Below are 21,501 nucleotides of genomic sequence, written 5' to 3'. Positions count from 1 at the left end.
ATTTTATGAATGAATCCTAATTGAATCAGTATTCTTGCATATTAAGTATTTACCTTTAGCTGTACCAGTGAGATGAAAATGAAGAATTTGCATGAACTGTCTTATTTTTCTAGATTTCAGATGATCTGCCAGATTCAGTTCTCTCCTATTTAAATTTCATAAAAACCAGAAATCAAGATGCTGAGAAGGTTATACTGCAAGACTTAGAAAATGAAGAAACTACAAGTAAGCAGGGATCACAGTTAGCATATTTATGCAACTCCTATTGTCACTAACAATCATCAATAAAACAATGCAAACTTTTAAGTACAGCAAGCAGTAAAATCTATTGCATCAGCTTCTGAAAGCACACTGAGTATCTAAGAATAAAATTATGCAATGCTGTATTCTCAGATTAAGTTTTGTGATTTTTTTTTTCCCTAAAAGTTCATCCCATGCTAAAGTATAGAACAACTCAAGGTACAGAATCATTTTCTGAAACAGAACCTAGGACAGATTCTTCATGAGAATGTGATATGAGATGAGGTCACTACCAGCTAAAGTTAAGAGTGCAGATACAATTGAGACCCATAGGATGTTTAAAGTCTGCAGAGTTATCCAAACTAGCATTAAATGAAGTGACCTTGCCGTTGGGAGCAGCCTTTCTGTGCCAGTTGTGTGTCTGAAGCCAGGCTCGTAATTCTGGAATTCTCTGTTATATTTTAGTTATTCAAAGAATTGTGGTCTTCACATACATTTGATGTAGTTGTTTGGGAACAAAAGTTCAATATTGTCTTTACATTTTGATATATGGGGAAGGTTACTTTACATTTATCCTATTTATAATAATTTTATAATATTTATGCATTTATCCTATTTATCGTATTTATAATAAGCAGTCTTTTGTTATTGTTGTTACTTTTGTAGTTCTGTGTCAGTTTTTGACTTGTTTGTCACAAGTTCTACTAAATGTTTCTATGCCACACATGTTCAACTATTTTATACTGTGGAACTCTTTCACAAATGCAGTTTGCTCTCATTGGGCTCTTACAGCATCATTGTGTGTGTTCCATTTTGGTTGTTGCTTTTTTGTTTTGTTTTTAATTATTTTTGGAGAACAAAATTTAAAGAAAAAATGCTTTACTTTTTGAAATATTAAAAAAAAAAAAAAATAGTAGGTAGTATAGAGCAGAACTGGGTACTGCTAGTGGATTTTCTTTCTGTGTACTAAATTATATATTTCTTTCTTCTTTAGGTAATATTCATGAAGTAATTCCTTGCTATGCTTCAGATAACTTGGCAGAACTGGCTTCTGAGTATAATGAAGATCCAGAACAATTTAAAGAAAAGGTATTTACTATTTAAATATGTATATAGTATATAGTGAACTAAATTCTATTCAGTATAGTAAATAATTTACACTTGTTTAGATAGCTTCCTAATGAGACATATAGAAACTGAGAAACTGAATATTCATTTCTTCTTTATTCCAAGAATAATATCTCAATAGTATTGTAACACTTCTGACACTTTAATCTTACTTCTTCTATGATGATTAGAAGGATGTTAATGCCTGTAGCTCTCAAGGACAAATCAAGAGTCATGAACCTCAGTTCTTTTATATTTTAATGAGATATGAGAGAATACTTTACTGAAAATTTTATACAAACACCATCCCGTATTGAATTTAATCACTTTTTGTTTGTCACCTGTTTTTTATTAGTGAGCGCTTTTGCAAACGTGAATTTTTATTCTCTGAAGACCATTATTTAAAATAGCAAAATTACCTTCTGTGAGTTTAGAACTCAATCTGTATCCCAAGCATGTGATGAACAGGTAGTAAATAAGCAGGAATAGATTAATTCTTGACATTGAAAAAATGAATGAAATACAGCAAATCTTGGTGTTCATCGCATTGTTTTCAAATAGGCTGCTTAAAAATGTACAAGCGACTCATTCTTTGCCTATCTCCATAACAGTTTGGATGCATAATAGTAGTGCTTCCATAGAAAGTAGAGCAAAAACAACCCCCAGTACAAAGAGTTTATTTTTCCAAGTTAAAAATGCAAAATACACTTAAGTAAATAAATAACACAGAAGTACTGTTTTTTAAGGGGAATTATGGTAATATTTCTTATTCTAGAAAATATCTTTGTGACTGACCTATTTGCATTATTCAGTGTTCTAAGGATAGCGGTCAGCAGCGAGTTTCATTGTAAGATGAAAAACATTATACTTGTTCTGGGAGATTTGTATAATGTTCTGCTTTTAATTTTTGTTTCTTGTTTCTTAATCTAAACTATGTTAGGTACTATTTGAAACTGAAAACAAAGACTCGAAAGTTCCTACAACTCCTAGTTATAATAATCAGTCCATCAATGAAGTAGTCACTGATGACCTCTTTCTTACAGGTAAGCAAATGCATTATTCATTTGCTTATGTTGGTTACTACTTCCTACTTTTCTGTTTTCATAAGAATCATAATACTCTGTGTAAAAAAAAAAAAAAAAAAAATACACATTGCAACCTGCAGTAGCCTTCATTGACTGCATGTGGTTTATCTAATTTTGGAATCACAGAATGATCACTGCCTTCAATGTCTCGATAGAAATTTACTTCAGAAAATATTGCCCTAGAAAGACTTCAGTAACTTTAAAAAAAACAACAAAAACAAAAACAGCCCGCAAGTGGAAGCCAGACTGGAGTCAGTAAAATGATGTTGGGGGTTGGACTCGATGATCTCTGGAGGTCCCTTCCAACCCCTACAATTCTGTGATTCAATTCTGTGATTCTGTGATGTTTATTCTTTAGCCACAACTTGTTCTATTTTTTATACTCACATAAATTTGGATCGTGTCCATTTGCCCCAGCCATTACATGTTTTCAAGTGGAATACATCAGACATAAAGGCCCCTGCTAATAGCCAGAGAAGTGTAATCCTGGCACACACACTGTAGAGTAGATATTGCTGTGGCATCATCAGAGGTTGCAATAATAAGTGTTCATAATAGTTCATATGGTACAGTATAAATCATTCAAAGAAAGTGCTAATTGTAGCTCTGATTTCGTTGGGAATATATATTTCTGGCTTTATCAGCACAGAATCCTTTGGGTTGTATTTGTTTATCAATGCATTAAGACCATGTCCTCCAAAGCTTATTATTAAATCAAATAAAAGGTTTTTTTGCTTAATTACAAATTTGTAGCTGATGTTGAAATGAACATAAGCCTTACTTATCATGAAGTAGAAGAAAAATGTAGACAAGAATTTGAGCAGTGGGAAAAAAGACAAAGTGAGATTGAAGATGACAAGAGGAAAAAGTGGAAAGCTGAGAGAGAAGCACAGGAAAAACAGAATGAAGAAGACCATGCCAGAAGGGTGCAGCATCTGGAGAAATTTGAGGCTGAAAGAATGGAGTTAGAGCTTCTGCACGAGGTGATTAATGATACTTAGATAATGGTTTTGCCACCTAGATTAATTGAATTCAAGATCAAATGTGAAAAAGTGAGTGCTGTCCCAGATTTTATGATCGTCCTGCACTCTACCTAGCTTTCTGATACTAAACGGACACGTAAGACATATTTAAGAACTATCTATTGAGATAAATTTTTTATTGCATTGACTGACAGTGAATCTATGTTGAATGACAAGTTATTCTTTTGACTTTGCCTGTACAGAATTTTTACAATACTATACCAGTACTGGAAATCAGTGTTGTTGTACTAAATTACTCACAAACAAGAAGTGGACAGTGTGTTTTAATGTTTTTTTTACATAGTTATTCTCTGTTAATTGTCAATCGGATGTAATTCTAGACACAGACTTCACTTTTTTCTTCCCCTGGCAAACAAGTTCAGTTAAAAACATTCTTTCAGCTTCACTGAAAAAAAATTCCTGTTTTAAGGATTGTAAGATTATCAGAAACATACCAGCACAAAGTTGATGTTTATGCTACTTTCAGAACTTTCATATATGATATGTTGCTGCTATAATATACCTCTTCTTTGAATAGTGTTTGCATATGCATAGCTTTCATTTTTGATAGTACAGAATTTGAAGTGCAGTAGTGCAGAGGAGAGTGGCAGTTGTTTGGACCAAATACTGGGATGGTAACTCTCTGAAGGTACACATCTTTCAGTACTTGACCAAATCTGCATTAATTTGAATGCCAAATTGTTTTTTTTGGTACTCACACAGCTGAGTTTCTCATTTGAATGCAGGCATTCATTCACAAAAGTGGGTAATTTTAAAGTCAAGATGGAGGAGTTGAAGGAGAGGTTATTTTGTACAATAGGTTTTGTACAATAATCATTTAAGTTGATTTATTGTGCAGAAACAACAAACTGTGATGGAAGATGAGTTACTGAAGGAAAAGAAAGCTTGGAGAGACAAAATGATGCAACATGAGGTAAAGTTGTACAATGAGTTTTTCTTAAAAGACTATGAGGTTGCTGTCATATTAGAGAATGTATGTTATTATATAACAGTTAATATACCAATTTCTGCCTATTAATAGTAAACTCGTGCCAACACTTGCCCTATTTTAAAAGTGGTTGAAGTCTATCATGACTGTTGAAGTCTATCATAATTGTTATTTTGACCTAGGAATTAATCATGAAGCTACAGCTGCAAATAGAACAGGAGAAAAGGGCATTTGAAGAGCAGAAAGCAAAAGAAAATAAACACCTGACAGAACAACAGAATACAGCAGCTGTGAAAATTCAAGCTAGATTTAGAGCCTATTTAGTTCACAAAGAGTATGCTCCCATCTTAAAACAGAGGAAAGATGAAATAAAAAAGAAAAAGAAAATACAAGAAGAAATTGAGAGAGAAATGAAAGTAAGAGAGGAACAAATGAGGAGGCGAAGGGAAGAAAGAATACAAAACAGAAAAGAAGAGAAAAAGAGACAAGAAGAGCTCGAAAGACAGAAGTATTTGGAACAGGTAGGGAGACGTAAGGAATATGAGAAAAAGAAAGCAAGTCTGAGACTGGAAAGAGAAAAACAGCTGCAAATAAGAGAAGAACAGAGAAAATTAAGAGAAAAAATAGTTAAAGTTATGATAACTGAAAACGGGGAAAACAACAAAGAAAACATAAAAGAGGATAAATTGACAGAAAATATGGATGTGTCAAGAGATGAGAAAAGGGAACTTAATAAGCAAGTAGAGGAACAAAAGGAAGAGCAGACTGAAATGATGGGTGAAACAAACAGTGGGATGATTTCGACGGAAAGAAAATTGACACCAACATGGACTATGCTAATCTCTGAGAAGGAGGACTCTCCTCGAGTGAATAATGAAAACACATGTATTAATTTGGTAACATATGTAGAAGAAAATTACTCACAAACAAAAGAATTTAATAAAGAATCTTCGGGTATCCACACTTTGAAGGATGAATCTGTTGGTTTTGGAGCAAATTACATGGTAGAAAATAAGTCAGATAATACATACAGCGGCCAGTCAAATGCTACTAATACAGCTGACCAAGATCAATTTTCTCTGCCTGAAACAATAAAGAAAACTGTATTTCTAATGGAGGATGCTAATGAGGAAGTCATAAAGAACTGGGACACAGTTCAAGAGGTATTTCAGTATTCCAATAGATTAATTCTTCCCAATGATATTGAAAAAAAGAGAACGAATTGGATGAGCACGTGTAAATCTTGGTCTAAAATATACGAAGAAAACCAAAGAAAGATACCAAATATTAAAAAACGATTAAGGAAAACTTATGTTAACAAGATGCCTCCATTAAGTACACAGAAGATAATTCATAGTGGTCCTTGGAGTACTCTGCAGCAGGTAACTAGGCAGATTTAGAATGAAATTGGAAGCTGAACCATCACTGTTTTTTGGGGTTTTTTTGGTGGTTTTTTGTTCTTCTTTTTTTGGTTGGTTGGTTAGTCGGTTGTTAGGTTTTTATGTTTGTGTTTTTACTTTGTTAGTTGTGTTTTTTAAAGCAGAATGCTATTTTGGAAATGAAGTGCTATTTTGGGGGAGAAAGTTATCACTGGGAAGGATATAGATTTCAGTGGGAATTGTTCCTCTGCACAAATGGTAAATAAGGCCAATGAGAATTATGTTTGAATTCCTGTTGATCGTTTTGGAGCAGAGTGATGTGTCTTCAGATATAGTATCTTAAAATTATAGAAGGTAGGAGGTCTTAGCTTCTATTTTCAGCTAAATTAAAATGGCTTTCCTTTTGTATATAGCTCTGCATTTAAGCTCCTTCCACATCTGTTTTGTCTTTTGAAAAAGACTAGTTTCTACCAGAATCAAGACATAATTGATGATCAACTTATAATTGACCAAGTGTTGTTTTGCCATAAAGAAAACCTTGGTTCCCAGCAGTTATGGAGTACCATTGTCTGCTTTCTCTATGCTCTCATCTTCATATCCACTCTGAGGTGACATACTGGACTACATACTCCTTCAGTATGAACTATTTCCATCTGTTCACATGCACTCATGACAGCATGATGGGAAATAATTGATGCTGTTAATATATTTTTTTTAGTTTTAATCTTCCATTCCAATTCAGTATCATTAGTACAGCATCAGTTTTATTTGTTTTAAAGTGAACGTTGAAATCGAACTGTCTTTTTATTTTTTTCCCATTTAATAGATCAGATCTATAAATGTGAAAAGATTAACATATTTGTTGTTTACATTCTCTAAAGTGTCAATAAAATGCAGTTTTGTCTCTATCTAGAGAAAATAACCAGAATGTGACGTTCTATAATAAATGTTCAATATAGTAACAGTTAATCTTCTTTATCACATTAATTATCATGTAGATCACAACACTTACACTTGAAGATTTGCCAGCTTGTAGCCTTTCGACACTATCAGAGTGTTCAAATCTACAAGTTTTGACTCTGAAACGCTGTGGATTAGTTGCACTGGAAGGGCTAAGTAGCTGCAAAGACCTGAAGTATATCAACATGGAGGTACTAAGTATATTTGATTCTTACCGTAACTGGGTGAAGGCTGTCAGTGTTGCTGTTCAGGTGGTTGTGCAGTTGCATCCAAATGAATGTAGAGTCATAGAAATGTAGTACCATTTAGATTGGAAAAGATTTTTGAGAGGTTCAGAGTGTGTGGTTTGCTCCTACTGCCACCCTGGACAGCATGTAGATTTTAGTGCTTTGAAAAAAGCATAAGAGTATCAGTAAAGTACTCCCCAAAATAAACTGAGTTACAGAAGCAGATTTGCATTGTACATAGCAATTTGCATTGCACCAAAACAGCACAAATGAATCAAACTATGCTAAGAAAAGTGGTAGTATCATCCTAGTATTATATACTAGTATATATAGTAATTATAATTACTATCACTTGATTGGTAAAATATTCATTACCTTAGTCTATCTGAGGTCACAAATTGATAGGTAGGTACTGTTCACCATAGCAGGTGTTCAGCTTAGGCAGGAGTAGGTCCTTTGAAATGCAAACCCTGGATATTAGTGAAAATTACTCACATAAATGCTCCAGGAATAATATGGCATGCTACACTGGAGACGTAATCTCTGGGCACTTGTTACTGTACATTATCCAACAAGATGTGCTAAATTTAACTTTTAATGATGATACAAAACATTTTTCTGTTTGTTGCATCTTATTTCTGGAATTTAATTTACATGAAAGAACTTTTCAATTCTTTTTCATGTTGCTTAACAACACTCACTCATAAAAAAAGTTAGTGTGCCCTCATTATTCATAGTAGACTTGTGAGTAAGTAACATCTGTTCTTTCCAATATATTTTTTTCTTTACTTTTCTCAGTTGACATCAATTCAGAATGTAATTTCTGTGATTCATTAATTTTTGGTACATCAATCTATGAAAGCACAATAGCAATATGAGAGCATAATATGCATATCTAAGCTGAGAGTCTTTCTAAGTCTGGTATTTATATGCAAAAAATTCTAGATCAAATAATGTCGTGTATGGAACTGTTTTGGTTTTTTGTTGTTGTTGCTGTTGCTTTTGGTTTTATTTTTATTTTATTATGAAATTTTATACCCTAAAAAAATATACAGGATTGTCTCACTGGAATACATCAGAATACTTCAATGAAGGAGGAGACTTTTAGAAGATTCGCTTCTATTTATGCTTTACTCATACTTTAATAATACACACTGATGATAATAATAACACTTTGACTATACTGGCTGATTAGGCTATTGTCTTCCATGCAGTCTTAATGCAGAAACAGCCTCTTTTGTGAGGAATCAGTGTTATAATTCCAAAGGAGGCATTAGTGCATCTTTGCCAGCAGCCGAAGCTAGCGCCTATATCTTGGTGGGAATAGGAATTAGACTTTTTGGCTTAATCTGTTGGTTGCAAAGGCAAGGAATTTAATTTTTGTTTTGTTTTCTTGGGTATCTGCTGGTGGATAAGCAAAAATGAACATCAAGGGCAGTGAATAGTGAAATGAAAATCAGACAAAGCATTATTAAAACAGCCAAAGGAGAGAGATGTTAAAAGAGCAAGAACTTTTGGAGAAAGAGTATTAGCTAAGAACTGTTAACGTTAGTAACCAGAAGACCTTTAAATGCAGATTTTCATTTTTAGTAAATAAAATTCCATCAAAGTTAACACTGTCTTCATTAATATCTAGAAAATATAGTGTTTGCTATGGATTTTTCAGTCCAATTTCCTAGGCTTTGAGAAGCTAGCAAAGTATTTGGAAAATGCCCCTGTATCCTCAGATTCTCCTTACAGTTTTTGTTTCAGCTTCTGGGCGTTTTCAGAGCCAGAAAGCAATGTGAGTTACATCTTTGTTCTGTACCAGTTGAATACAAAAATGCGGGTTCTGATTCATTAACATATTTTCTTAATGGAAAAAAATAGAGATGCCATTACTCCTAGCTAGAATTTTAAGGTAAAAGTAAGTGATGGTGATAATCTACTATATTTTTACATTTAATTCTGCTGATTCACTGCAGATGCTATTTAATATTCTGGTTTTCCTTTGTTACAGGAAAACAACATTCAGGTAATTGACTGTGAAAATCTGGAAAATCTCTGTATTCTGATTCTGAATAAGAACCATCTTTCATCAGTTTGTGGCTTGAATGGTTGCATAAATCTCCAGAGTCTTGAACTTTCCTACAATAGAATCACTCGAATTGGTAAGAAAATTAATGAAAAGTTATTTCAGTTTGAATAACTGAATATTTGTACTGCTTATATGTGAGGTTATATTTCCCTTAGATTCAGAGCCAGCCAATAGCTAAGCCCAAGGAGAATGGAGCAATGGATTTAGGACACACCTCTATTTTAAACTGTAAACTCAACTTCACATTTATTTGTAGTATGGCTTAGCGACAGTAAGTATTTCTATGTATAAGTCATTATCTGAGTGTGCTAACCACACTAACAGTGGACCACAACCTTTCTGCTAAAATGTTGCCCATTCTGGTTCCAAACTAATCTTCCATACTTACTTCTCTCTCTTGCTCTTCATTGCTGCTGATTGCCCCAAAGCTGGAAAAAAAAGAAGTTTAACGTGCAGTCGTGCAACCTGGTTAGGTGCATATAGTATGCTGACACCTCTTATAACAAATTGCATTTGTAAATAGTATTTGTTAGGTCTGGCAGATTGTGGACCACTTAGCATGCAGTCAAACAGGTAGCATTCACATACCCACAGACAACAGATGCATCAATATTTAAAAACTTTGGACCAAGAGATAGCTGTTGGCCAGCCGGGAATTTTTCATGTAGGATTTGCTTCTCCCTATTGCACTGCCAGTCCGACTGTGAAGTGCTTAAGGGGCAGGTATTGTGTCTCAGCTTCTGGCAAGTCATAAAAAATTGTATTGTGAGCCTTGTGTTGTATAGATTTTGTATAGAATATTAGTAATCAGGATCCAGAGCTTTTGCAGCTGACAAAAAACTGGAAAGAGTAGCATTGTCATCGTTGCTGTACTTAAGTGGAAAAGCTAGGTTTTTTTGGTTTTAGAATCGTACACAGAGGGAAGACCATTAGTGGTCCCTCAAAAGCAGCATTAACAGTTGAGAAAAGCTAGCAGAGAATTGCCAGATTGTTACATGAAAAGGTCTCCAGGAAGAAAGGAACAAATTTTCCCCAGGTAAGTATTGTAGCAGGTTGAATAGACCTAGATTTAACAGCTTCCCTATGGCTCCAGTGATTTGGGTTTTCGTACATGATATATTGTGGTATTCATAAAGGCAACTAAAATAGAAATCGCTGTATCACTTAAGGGTTACAATATTAACACAAATTAATCTTCAGAAATTTGTCTGTTAAAATAATACTTTCTTATTATCAAGAAGAAATTTCATGTGGCAAGTAATAGGTTTTGTGTATAAATTGCAAAATATTTGAGGGAGGACTAAAAAGGCAAATTTCTAGCTCTATTCTTGTTCCACACTGAATCTGAAAGCAATATTTGGAAAGATATCTCAACAGGAGTAAAATACAGGAGATTTTGATTTTTTCATTTCATTTGCCCTGATTTATATTATTAATTCTTTTTAAAGTATGTATACTGGAGAGCTAGGTGTACAGCTGGAAAACAAAACTATTTTAAGCTGCTGAATGAAACAATCACTTAAAGATTTTTATTAAAAATGGTTTCTGTTGTGCAAAAAAAAAAAACAGCCATAAAGCACAAAATTGCAGCAATGTGAAGACATATAGTGAAATTCTGTAGTAGCAAGAGTATTGCAAATAGAAATAGGAAATCTAAGAAAAAAATGTTGATAAATACAGTCTATAAATTTAGGGTTCATACTGATGTTTTGTTTTGTTTTGTTTTTTTTCTACTATATGCAAAATTAAAATAATCATGTTTATGAAGAATTTATACTATCTACAAATAAAGATACTGGAGTATCATCGTTTGCTATAAAGTCATATCAGTATGCTAATGAAAAATGATTTTAAAAAATGTTATTAAATGCTTGCTGTCTTTGTGATCATTCTTTCAGGCGTACCTTATTTGATAAAAATGTCTGCAAGGTTACTTTAACAATGATGTTTAGGATTGGAGCAACTGTGTGGAACTGTATTTTTGTATGGAAAATGTAGAGTAAAATCCTATTGTACTTTCTGTTTTATTCAGTGTGGAGTTACATTTACTAAGTTTCTGATGAATTTGACTGGGTACACATTCACAAAAGTTGGTTTGGAATCAGTCCTCCACAGCTGCAGTACAATGCAGTGTGCTTTGTTCATCCATCTTTAACAAAGGGCATATGGTGTTGCTTTTTGTTTGTGTTGTTTATATTTGTAATACTTGCATTTTAATGACTTATTGTTGGATGCATTTTTTTTCTCTTTTTCTTTCCTCTCGTTAAAATATAGCTTCAGTAGGGGAAAAATGAGAGTTACCAGAAAACCCTTTAACAATAAAAATACAAGAAATACGTCTATTATGCTTTTTCACTTAAGGATGTATGCTCACAAACAAAGTTGTTAAATCAGTAGTATATTGAAGTTCAGTGCTTATGCATTTGAAAGATGATTTACACAAGAAGTTAGAGGAAAAAGTAACATTTTGACTTGATTCACGAAAGCATGCTTTCTTAACTTGCCTAAATTGTCTGATGACTTTGACTAACATCCCTACAGTGCTAAGAATAAAAGTGCATAACTAGCAACTCTTAAATGTTTCTTTGGACCTACTGTTTTTAAGAAAGCACATCAAGGATTTTTATCAAACATCTTTCAATTCTATTTATTTTTGTTTGTGTGCACGTTTTTCATCTTCATGTTCACAGCCATCTTTTAGTCCTCCTGCATCATTTGTCTTTGTCATGCTTACAAGTTACTTCGGAACTGCATTGATAGCTAAGACAGAGTCCCTAGTTAACAGACTGGAGCTCTACTTAGCCAACTGCCGTGTTACTTGAGTGAGAGTTTTCTACAAATTTTTCTGAAACTATGTGCTTTCTTTATCAGAATGGCTTTTTCCATTCCTGTTGTTGATTGCATCATGTGAAAAACAGACAATATCTTCTGGAAATGTGCACAAGATTTTCATGCTTATTTTGAATTTTGCACGTGTATGGAAGAATATTAAAATACCAGGCATTTGTATTATATTATTCTCTCTGTTGTATTTTTTTTTTTTCTTGGACTGTATTCGATAGTTCATAATAGACTGTGGTCTCAATTGTATTATAGTGTTGACGTGTCTGTTCTAAGTGATGTTCGCTCCATCTATGACAGGTGATGGGGATGAAATGCAGAAAAAAAAAACCCACAATATTTGTGCAGTACACCAAATAGGCAATTTCTAGATCCTGTATTAACTCCTTCCTTTTTTTTTTTATTCCATGTCTAGTCTATCCTCCTTGTTCCATTCTATGCTAATTCAGTACTTTTAAATTTATCAATACTGCTGTGCTATGAAAATTTAGATACTGCTCTTGTGAGGAAGTCTTGGAAAACATTAATTTTTAATGTTCAGTGATAGGAAATTGTTTTGAGGCCACTAGATGGTGCTAATTCCCTTTTTATTCTTACCTGAGCATGGAAAATAAGAAAAGAACTGGATCTTGCAGTCAGGATGGTATGTCCTAAGTATGCTTTAATTTCTTTTAAAATAAAAGAATCTGAATAAAAGAATAAATATCTGTATATTTATTACCTAAACACTGTTTTTAAGTTATATAACATAATAATTGTTTCATCTACAGGATGTTGTCTCTTTAATATCCAGTGTGTTATGTGATCGTGTTATTTTGACTGAATGCTTTCCACTTTTAAAATTACTGTAATTTGAAATCCTGTATTTCCTGTTGTTTTTAATTGCACTGTTAGCCTTGGAATTTAATCTTTCACTCCTTTTTTTTTTTCCTTATTTTTTCCTTTCCATATTCTAAATAACGGATAGTGAAAGATGGTATTCAGTCTTCCAATCTAGTTTATTCCCAGGAGTTTATTCACTTCTGCAGAGCTTGCTCAGCTTACTTATGGAAGTTTTGGGTAACATAAAAATGAGACAAAGTATTACGTCAAACCTGTGAAGATCACTTGAAAGAAAAGTACATTCAGAATAGTTATTAATTACTCAAGCGTAGTAAGTGCAGTTTATCAGTTAAAAAAATGTTCTGTTCTAACGTGTTTTTAAACTGGTCTATTAGTTAATAAATTTATGAAATTCAGAAATTTATGAACTATACACATAGTATTTTTGATAGAGTCAAATGCAGATAATTTTTTAAAACTTGTACATAACTAAGACTAATTGTTACTGTGTATAATAGAGACCTTTGTTCTTGGTAAGTAGAAATTAGCTTTTTTTATTTTAGGATAGCTTAATTCAGATCATACCTTTTAATTTTCAGGTGGTTTGGAATCACTGAAAAGCCTTCAGCAATTAACTGTGGATCATAATCAGTTAATTAGCACAAAAGGTCTTTGTGAAGTACCTACTCTCATACATCTAGACTGTTCTTTCAATCATCTCACACAAGTTGAAGGTATTGAGAGTTGTGGACTACTTCAAATTCTGAAGTTACAAGGCAATAACCTCCAGGAGGTAAAATCCTTGAATTAAGTGGTTGTTTATTGTACCTACATCTTTCTTAACGGTAATGTGGTTCAATCTGTTCTGATCATGTCCGCACTGCTTGCCTGGGATATGAGTTATTTATTGGTTGCTCTTGTTTTCCTCTTAGAGATTTTTTCAAAGGGGTAAAAATTGCCATCAGTGGTAGCTAAGTATTTTCTTGCTCCAAAGTCCTTGGAAAATTGGATGCTCAATAATTATATTTTATATCCATGTAAACGGTCAATAATTACACTTACTTCCTTGGTTTATCACATCTAGCCTTCACTTTGTATCATGCAATCATGACTGTTTAAAATGTCACTAAATACTATTGTCATTCCAGATGTCACACCTGTTTAGGTTGCTTTCAGTAACCTCAACAGATAGGTAGTTTGCTAAGTGGACAATCGTCTTTACTGCTGATGATTCTCTTACACATCTGGGAGCAGAAAACTATTGTCAATAAGCAGCAGAAATAAAGTATTAAGAGTATGGCTCTTGACTTCCTTTTTTGAAAATTTTTCTTGACTCTTCAAACTATGTGGAGAACACTGAAAAATATTTACCACCTGATTTGTAGCAGTTGTTGGACAATTAGTGAATACATAATAAGAAACTGATATATATATATATTCAAAATGTGTTTTTTACTTGTGTTTAATAATGATTGATGTGTTAAAAATTCTGCTGTTGTTTCTCTGACTTGCAGTAATTTTAAATAATATTGTCTTCTCTACTTAGCTTCCAAGGCTGGAAAATCACGTTCTGCTAAGAGAACTATACTTGGATGACAACAGCATTTCTGCTGTGACAATGCTGTCTTTGTATTGGTTGCCCCTGTTGCAAATTCTTTTGCTGTCTCAGAATAGGTAAAAAAAGAAAGATTCTTTCATTTATGCAGTTGATACAGAGTAATTTACTAACATAACACTTAACTAATACGTGTAATTCTCAATATGCTTAAAATATCACCAGCTTTTTCAGATATTCTTGAAAAGTGTGTTGTTGAGAAGTAATGGCACCGGCTACCTTTAATTATGAAAATTCAAAACAGCAGTAACTATGAAAAGTATTTTTTTTGTATTAGATGATAATTTTTGAGCATTGCAACTTTATTAAAACCATAGCGTTTCTTTTTTTTCTTTCTTTAGCAATTGTTTCTAGAGTATGTCTGTCAAACTTCATATTCTCAGCTAGTTTATTCAAAACAGACTTTAAATGCTATTTTGAATATAACTACTAGAGCTAAAATGCCCAAGTTTGAATGTTCGTCAGGCTGTTTTTTTGTTTCATGTACATGATGGATGCTCACAAAACCAAGTTTTAGTACTGCATACCTTCTTTCATTCTTCAGTGTAACAGTTCAGTTTGAAGGCATAGGTGAGTAAGGAGGGACCAAAACAAGCATCATAAAACTAGATGATGCCTTGGAGTATTACATAATTGTCTTTCTTTTCCATTTAAGGGAAAACAAAAAAAAAGGAATAACTACAATTCACTATGTCTTAGTAATAAAACAAATTTTGCAAGTAAATTTGCAGAAAATGTACTTTCTTACTGTGATATGTTTATTCTGAACAGGATTTGTCTCAGCTAAACACATAGAACATACTGTTAGACACAGTATAAAGAATATGTTCTCTGAACTAATGGGGTTTTTTGGGGGGCTATTTTTGTTTTGTTTTGGACATTTAGTTACGGCTATGTCTGTAACGAAAAAATTTTAAAACTGCATGAAAGCCTGATGTGCCTACTCGGAAGACAAAATCTTAAGAACAGCAGAACAGGTTGTGTTGATCTGGCCATGTAGATAAACCTTGTGTCACATTATCTCATACTTTTTATTTATTATCCATTACACTACTTTATTTGTTCAGTGACCACACTGTCTGGTCTACTTCTCTGAACTGAGAGAAAGCACATATAAATGGATGAGCAAGTTACAAATTAGCAACATAAAACAAAACAAAAAACCCCAATTTTTATTTTCTTAATGTACTTGTACTATATATCAAATCTTTGAGACAAACAAGACAAGATAGCCTTGAATGCACATTAAAGGCCTCCAGATTCCTGACATTTCAGTAGCCTGATCTTCTACACCCACTTTACGTATGCTTATAAGCAGCTCCATGTGTGTGTGCTATAGCATAAGTAACTCAGTGTTGTATAACTGTAATGGAGAAATCTGTTGAAAGAAAAGCTGTTTCTTTACTTTCATCCTGCAGCTAGTGCCATTTTGTGATTTTTTTCTTTTAATTTTTTGTTTTTTTAAGAATGCATTGAGTGTCATTTTATTTTTACTGGTTGTAGGAAGCCTGTATAGTTGTAATGCTGGAAATCTGCATTTTTTTTTAAAATGAAGTACTGCTGAAAAAAAAAAAAATTACACTAATTTATAGGTCATTGTTGTTGTTGTTTCTCACATATATCATAAACCAAAAATTGCTAAAGATAAAACTCGTAAAATATGTTGGTTTTTTTTTTTTTTTTTTAACCCTACAGTGTAGCAACAAGGAATGACAGCATGTAGTGATGAACTACATGTGCATCAAATATAAAAGCACCAACAATTTTTTCACCTCTGCTTTTATTGAGTATTTTGCTGTGGCTTTTGCAGAGGGAGTGTGTATTTGACTGATATGAATTCAGTGGTGAATACCTACTTGGGTTAGTTACTGCAGCACAGTGGCTATGAAGATCTGCACTTTCTTTTAGACCAACTGGAAAGCACATTCAGTTAGTTTTAAATAGGAACACTTTCTTTTTTCTTATACTATAGATAAAGATTCAAGTACGCATGAGAAAAAAATTACATATTTAATACACAGTAAGATTTCATGTTTCTATCTACAAGTAATGTCACTTAATTCTGTAGCTTACTGGTTAATTTATTTCTCATTAAAAAAAGTTCTACAATGTGACACTGAATCAATCTGCTCTTCAATTAGTCTTTACATTTTTTGTGTAACATCACAATAGACAAACGTTCCTCTTAATTTTTGTTTTAATATGCCTAAATTCCTTTTGCTTTCTGTTGTTTTCATTATGATAACTTAGGTGTGGTATAGAAAGAATTAATATTAAAATAATGAAGTCGGCTGCAAAAATACTGTGACATCTGGGAAACTGATTTGACAAGGATAAAATTCTTTCTGAATTTGTTGCTCATGGTGTTATTGGAACTAAATACATACTACTTAATAGATTTTTTAAATATATAAAAATGCTAAAAAAAATCAGATTAATTCTTCATGCATATTGTTTTCCCATCTTAAATACACATGGTATGTCTTTTTTTTTACCTATTTTCCCACTGTCTTTGTAAGGCATTCTGTTTTGAGAATTTAATAAATTTTCCAGAGTCAGCATAATATGTGTGTCATGGGATTGAATCCAGTCAATCCTGTGAAAGTTATACTTACTTATAGTATTGAGTCCTGTGCTTCTCCACTCTCTTCCTCTTCCTAATCTAGACCTTCTCTTATAACTTTCAGTAATTTTTTGCTGATCCTATGTTTATCTCTAAGGGTGTAGCATGTACAATACTGTATTTAGTTATTAATTAAAATTTAATTTAATAATTTAATTTAATAATTAATTAAAATATGATTAATATTGCTAATTAAAGTGTTCTTACTCTTAAACTATGGAAAATAAATAAGCATTACATTAATATGTGGATTAATGTAAGGTTTTTTTTTAATTATCTTTCCCTTCCTGTGAACATCAGTTATTTTTTTTCTGTGGAAAATTATTTTCTGTGGAAAAGCTGATTGACAGCAAGATTTGCACCACTGTAGAGTTACTGCTATCTGTTTTAAGAAAGCAGTTTTCATTTTCTGTTGCATACTTGCTACTATTCCAATCTCTTAAATCTTTTTTTCTGACTTTTTTTTTTTTTTTTTTTTGGTGACTATCTGTGTCCTGTCCTGCTACAACCCTAAATGGGAGCAGAAAGAGGAAACTATTGCTTGCTTTTCTTCAAATGTATTTTACTTTTGTGTCTTCTTTGTAATTTATATCTCTCATATGCCCTGGGCTAATGTGACAAGGTCAAGTAGTATTAAGTTTTCGGTAATGTCCTTTGTCTTTCTGGTTTGAATTTTCTTAGGGGGAAAAAAATTGACAAAGAATGTCAGTAAAGGGAAAGCTAGAGAATGACAGGAAAATGTTTTAACTCTCATAATGCCAACAGCAGGCAAGGATAGTCCAGCAGTCAAATAGAATTCACCACAGTGTGTACTTAGATCCATGAGCCCGACTCACCATAAATAAAATACTGAAGTATCATTTGTGGAAAGAAGAGTATTGTAAAAGCAGTGTTTCAGTTGCTCATATCAAGTATGGCATTTATTTTCCTAGATATTCTTGAATATGTAAATCTACAAGTATAATCTGTGTCATGGATTTTCAGTCTTTCAACCACGCTGTAATTATATTTGCTACAAGTATTTAATACTGTGTACATATTGTGTAATTGACTGGCCATGAGAACCTAAAATACTGATATTTCCTGTACTGAGTACCAGACTTCTTTTGAGGCTCAATGATTTTTTTAATTAATGTTTTTTCATATTTTCTTTGATTCTGTGGAAAAGCAGTAGGGAGGTGATCGAACTAAACAGAACTAGAACCAGGCCAACTTTAACATGTGGTTTGAGAAAATAATTGAGTGTGACACATACTCAATTGGTTTTATTTCTGTTTCTCTGAATTTACTATTAATATATTGTCATATATAAATATGTTTTTGCCAACTGAACGAGGAAGTTTTGTTTTGCTTTGTTTGCGTATATAGCAATTATCAAGAATAAAGAAACCGCAACCAGTGCTTTGTCAAGAATTTACCCAGAATTAAGTCCAGCACTGTATTTTGGTTCTAATGCCTGTACTGGAGAGCAAGATATAGTCACACATTTCAGCAACAAACAAGCATTTTTGGTTCTGAACAATCGTAAATTTGTATAGCAAGTTACAGATTTTGAATGGTCATGTTTCTGACCATAGGAATTGTGACTTAGAGCTTTCAAAGACAAATAATACCGCTATGAAAAAATACTGCTTCCCATGAAGATTAACAGTTAGAAAGTGACCACACCCAGTACCACTTGTATTCGTATTTAACATAAATCAAAAGTAACTTTTTAAGTGCAATATCCTTTGTACAGACAAGCATCAACTCAGTTTCCTTGTGTTTATTCTTCAGCAATACAAATAGGAACTTTGTCATGGTCTTGATGCTGCAGTGTTGTGCAAGAAAAGCTCCAACTGTAATAAGTACTATTTTGTAGCTGTGTAACTGGCACTTCATTCACACTGTCTTACAGAAGTACCCTAAGAGAGGGAGCACTAAAAGTCTACCACAAGAAAGGGTAAACTTGACTATTTAGGAAATACAACTTTGAAAAAAATTACATTAGTTTTAAGATCTAAGAAACAATGAGAGAAAAGGATAAGCAAGCTGATGATAAATGAATGAAATGGGCTGGGGAAAAGCAGATTTTATTTTCTCTCTCACATCCAGGTCTTCTGTGTTATTCCAGCTTAACGAAAAGCCAATTGAACTTTTTAAATTTTACAAGACTTAAGATCCTATTTAAAAAAAAAAAAAAAAAGTAGCATTTAAATAGCAAAATTTGACCAGCTGTGAAGGCTAAGAAGTGCTTTTAAGTGAAAGGAGGAATTTTGGTAATTAATTCTAGCAATTGGATAACTTCACTAAGTTAGATTTAATAAATGTAAAATATTCTGGTTCCTGTGTATTTACGAACTGCTATTTTCTTTAATTGAAAAAAACATTTTCTCTTTTGTTCTTAGCTTAACTGAGCTGGTACCTTTAAATTCATTTGTATCTTTGGAAAAGCTGGATATCAAAAATAACTACTTATCAGGTGAGTTTGTAGAATCATAGAATTCTTTGGTTGGAAGGAACCTTTAAGATCATGTAGTTCTAGTTCCCCTGCTATAAACAAAGACACTTCCATCTAGACCAGGTTGCTCAGAGTCCCATCCAGCCTGGTCTTGAATGCCTCTGGGGAGTGGGCATCCACAGTCTCTCTTGCAACTCTCCTGCAATCCAGTGTCTCACAGTAAAGAATTTCCTCCTAATATCTTGTCTAAATCTTCTGTCTTCCAGATTAAAGCCATTTCCCCTCATCCTGTTGCCTTTATAAAAAGTCCCTCCCCAGCTCCCCTTTAGGTACTGGAAGGACACAATGAGGTCCCTCTAAGCCTTCTCTTCTCCAAGCTGAAAAGCCCCAACTCTCCCAGCCTGTGCCCATAGGGTGTTCAGCACTCTGATCATCTTCTTAGCCCCGCTCTGGACCTACTCCAACATTGCTGTATAAAAAAACATTAAGAGTTGTATAAAAGCATTTTAAAAAGCCATGCAAAGAAGAAGTTCTAAGTTCTATTATAAAATTATTTGAATATTGATTGTTCTACATATATATAGTTCAAATATTATTTATGAGACATACAGAAAATATTTATACATTTTTCAAACATAGGTGTTCTAGATATTGCTAATAATTGTGCTGTACTGGTAACAAAATTGTTTGCAGTGCTTCTTGGTTTTGGTGTTGCTTGTGATTTTCACTAGAAATCATTCTGTTTCACATTCAAATTGATACATTGTTTTCTTTCCTACTTGATCACAGACCTTAAAAATGTCATTACATGCTTAAGTGGATGCAATCATCTAAGGGAGTTATCACTCAGTGGAAATCCTTTTCTCAAAGAAAGGAATTGGAGGTAAATCAATAAATAAAATACTAAATTTTTAAAAAATCAGCAAAAAACTGTAAATAAATGTTTTTAGACAAAATACATTAAATTTGACTAACATTTCTATGTTAGCATAAATATAATTTTAATTAAAAGATTTAATGATTTTTCATGTTGAAAAAAAAAAAAAGTTATGGCACTGTTAGCCTTTTAGAGATTTTTGTTTGGGTAGGACTTCTGTGAATGTAAATATGCATTTTTTCATCAGTCTTCTTAAAAACAGATCAACATAAACATGTGGCCATGAGAATGCTGAGATGTCATATGGCATGTCATCTTGGAGAAATACATATTGTTTCAACTATTAATTATCCTACACTGGGAGTTAACTAACTACCAGCCTCCTTTTAAATTAACCAGTCTCTGATTAGTGACCAGAGATTCTTCTGGAACTCTGGAAAAATATTAGTCCCACTGTGGGACTAATAATGGTAAGTCCCATTCTGTAGTAAAAAATAGATTATAGAGTATAGTATAAGTAGCAAAGGAATTAAGACTGTGTCTTCAATTGCAAACTGGTATTATTTTCCTAAAGCTGTTTGCTGTCATCTACTTGCTTATTTTCTTATGAGTTCAAATAGCTTTTAAGACTATCATTTTTGATAGATTTAGATTTGATTTATAAAAATATATGCATATATTTTGTTTTAGTGGAGGTCTCCTGGTTTGTTGATAATTTTTTAATCTGAAACCCAGTATATAATCCTATCCATGAACACTTAAAAGTTTCTGAGAACTGTTCAGTTAAAGTACAGTAGCAGTCAATGTATAGTGTGCTCTTTTATATTCTCTTGAATTACTGCTCTGTAGTACACAGGCCACTGAGAGCAGAAAAACAAGTAGGAAATGCAATTTTAGACTTTTAGATGATATTTCAGGTGTATATTGTAGGAGTGTCTGTAGACTCTTACTGTGATTCCATTAAATGTACAATGAACTTTTTTAATCAGTAAGACTTTTTTTACTAGTCTTCTCAGCTAAGAAAGTTGAGTATCTACTTAGAAAAGACCTAAAATAATAAAATTTCTGAGGATGTGAAATGGAACACAACAGTTGGACTTTTTTTCAGATGCAATTAGAAGCGACTGATGCTTTGATGAAGGAAACGCTTTTATTTTTTCTTTTTTTTTATCTTAGCTATTTGAAGCCATTTTCAGGCTGTTTTTATAAAAAGTTCTATCAAAGTCTGTAATTCAAA

The 21,501-nt window shown here is 32.8% G+C and overlaps 1 protein-coding gene across 1 annotated transcript in view; it reads left to right on the top strand.

Moving 5' to 3' along the window:
- Nucleotides 1–21,501, top strand: part of LRRIQ1 (leucine rich repeats and IQ motif containing 1) — a 97,215-nt gene that overhangs the window by 880 nt on the left and 74,834 nt on the right. Inside the window, exons 2-13 of the mRNA XM_052669005.1 lie at nucleotides 114–225; nucleotides 1,235–1,329; nucleotides 2,288–2,390; nucleotides 3,186–3,415; nucleotides 4,314–4,388; nucleotides 4,586–5,785; nucleotides 6,781–6,933; nucleotides 8,969–9,119; nucleotides 13,309–13,502; nucleotides 14,256–14,383; nucleotides 19,335–19,408; nucleotides 20,177–20,270. Coding sequence (XP_052524965.1) covers nucleotides 114–225; nucleotides 1,235–1,329; nucleotides 2,288–2,390; nucleotides 3,186–3,415; nucleotides 4,314–4,388; nucleotides 4,586–5,785; nucleotides 6,781–6,933; nucleotides 8,969–9,119; nucleotides 13,309–13,502; nucleotides 14,256–14,383; nucleotides 19,335–19,408; nucleotides 20,177–20,270 — 2,609 coding nt within the window. The remainder of the gene's footprint in view (nucleotides 1–113; nucleotides 226–1,234; nucleotides 1,330–2,287; nucleotides 2,391–3,185; nucleotides 3,416–4,313; nucleotides 4,389–4,585; nucleotides 5,786–6,780; nucleotides 6,934–8,968; nucleotides 9,120–13,308; nucleotides 13,503–14,255; nucleotides 14,384–19,334; nucleotides 19,409–20,176; nucleotides 20,271–21,501) is intronic.

Source organism: Tympanuchus pallidicinctus, unplaced genomic scaffold (genome assembly GCF_026119805.1).
Source record: "Tympanuchus pallidicinctus isolate F22 unplaced genomic scaffold, pur_lepc_1.0 scaffold8, whole genome shotgun sequence".
In the NCBI taxonomy this organism is placed as follows: Eukaryota; Metazoa; Chordata; class Aves; order Galliformes; family Phasianidae; genus Tympanuchus; species Tympanuchus pallidicinctus.
This window is presented reverse-complemented; position numbering and strand designations above follow the sequence as displayed.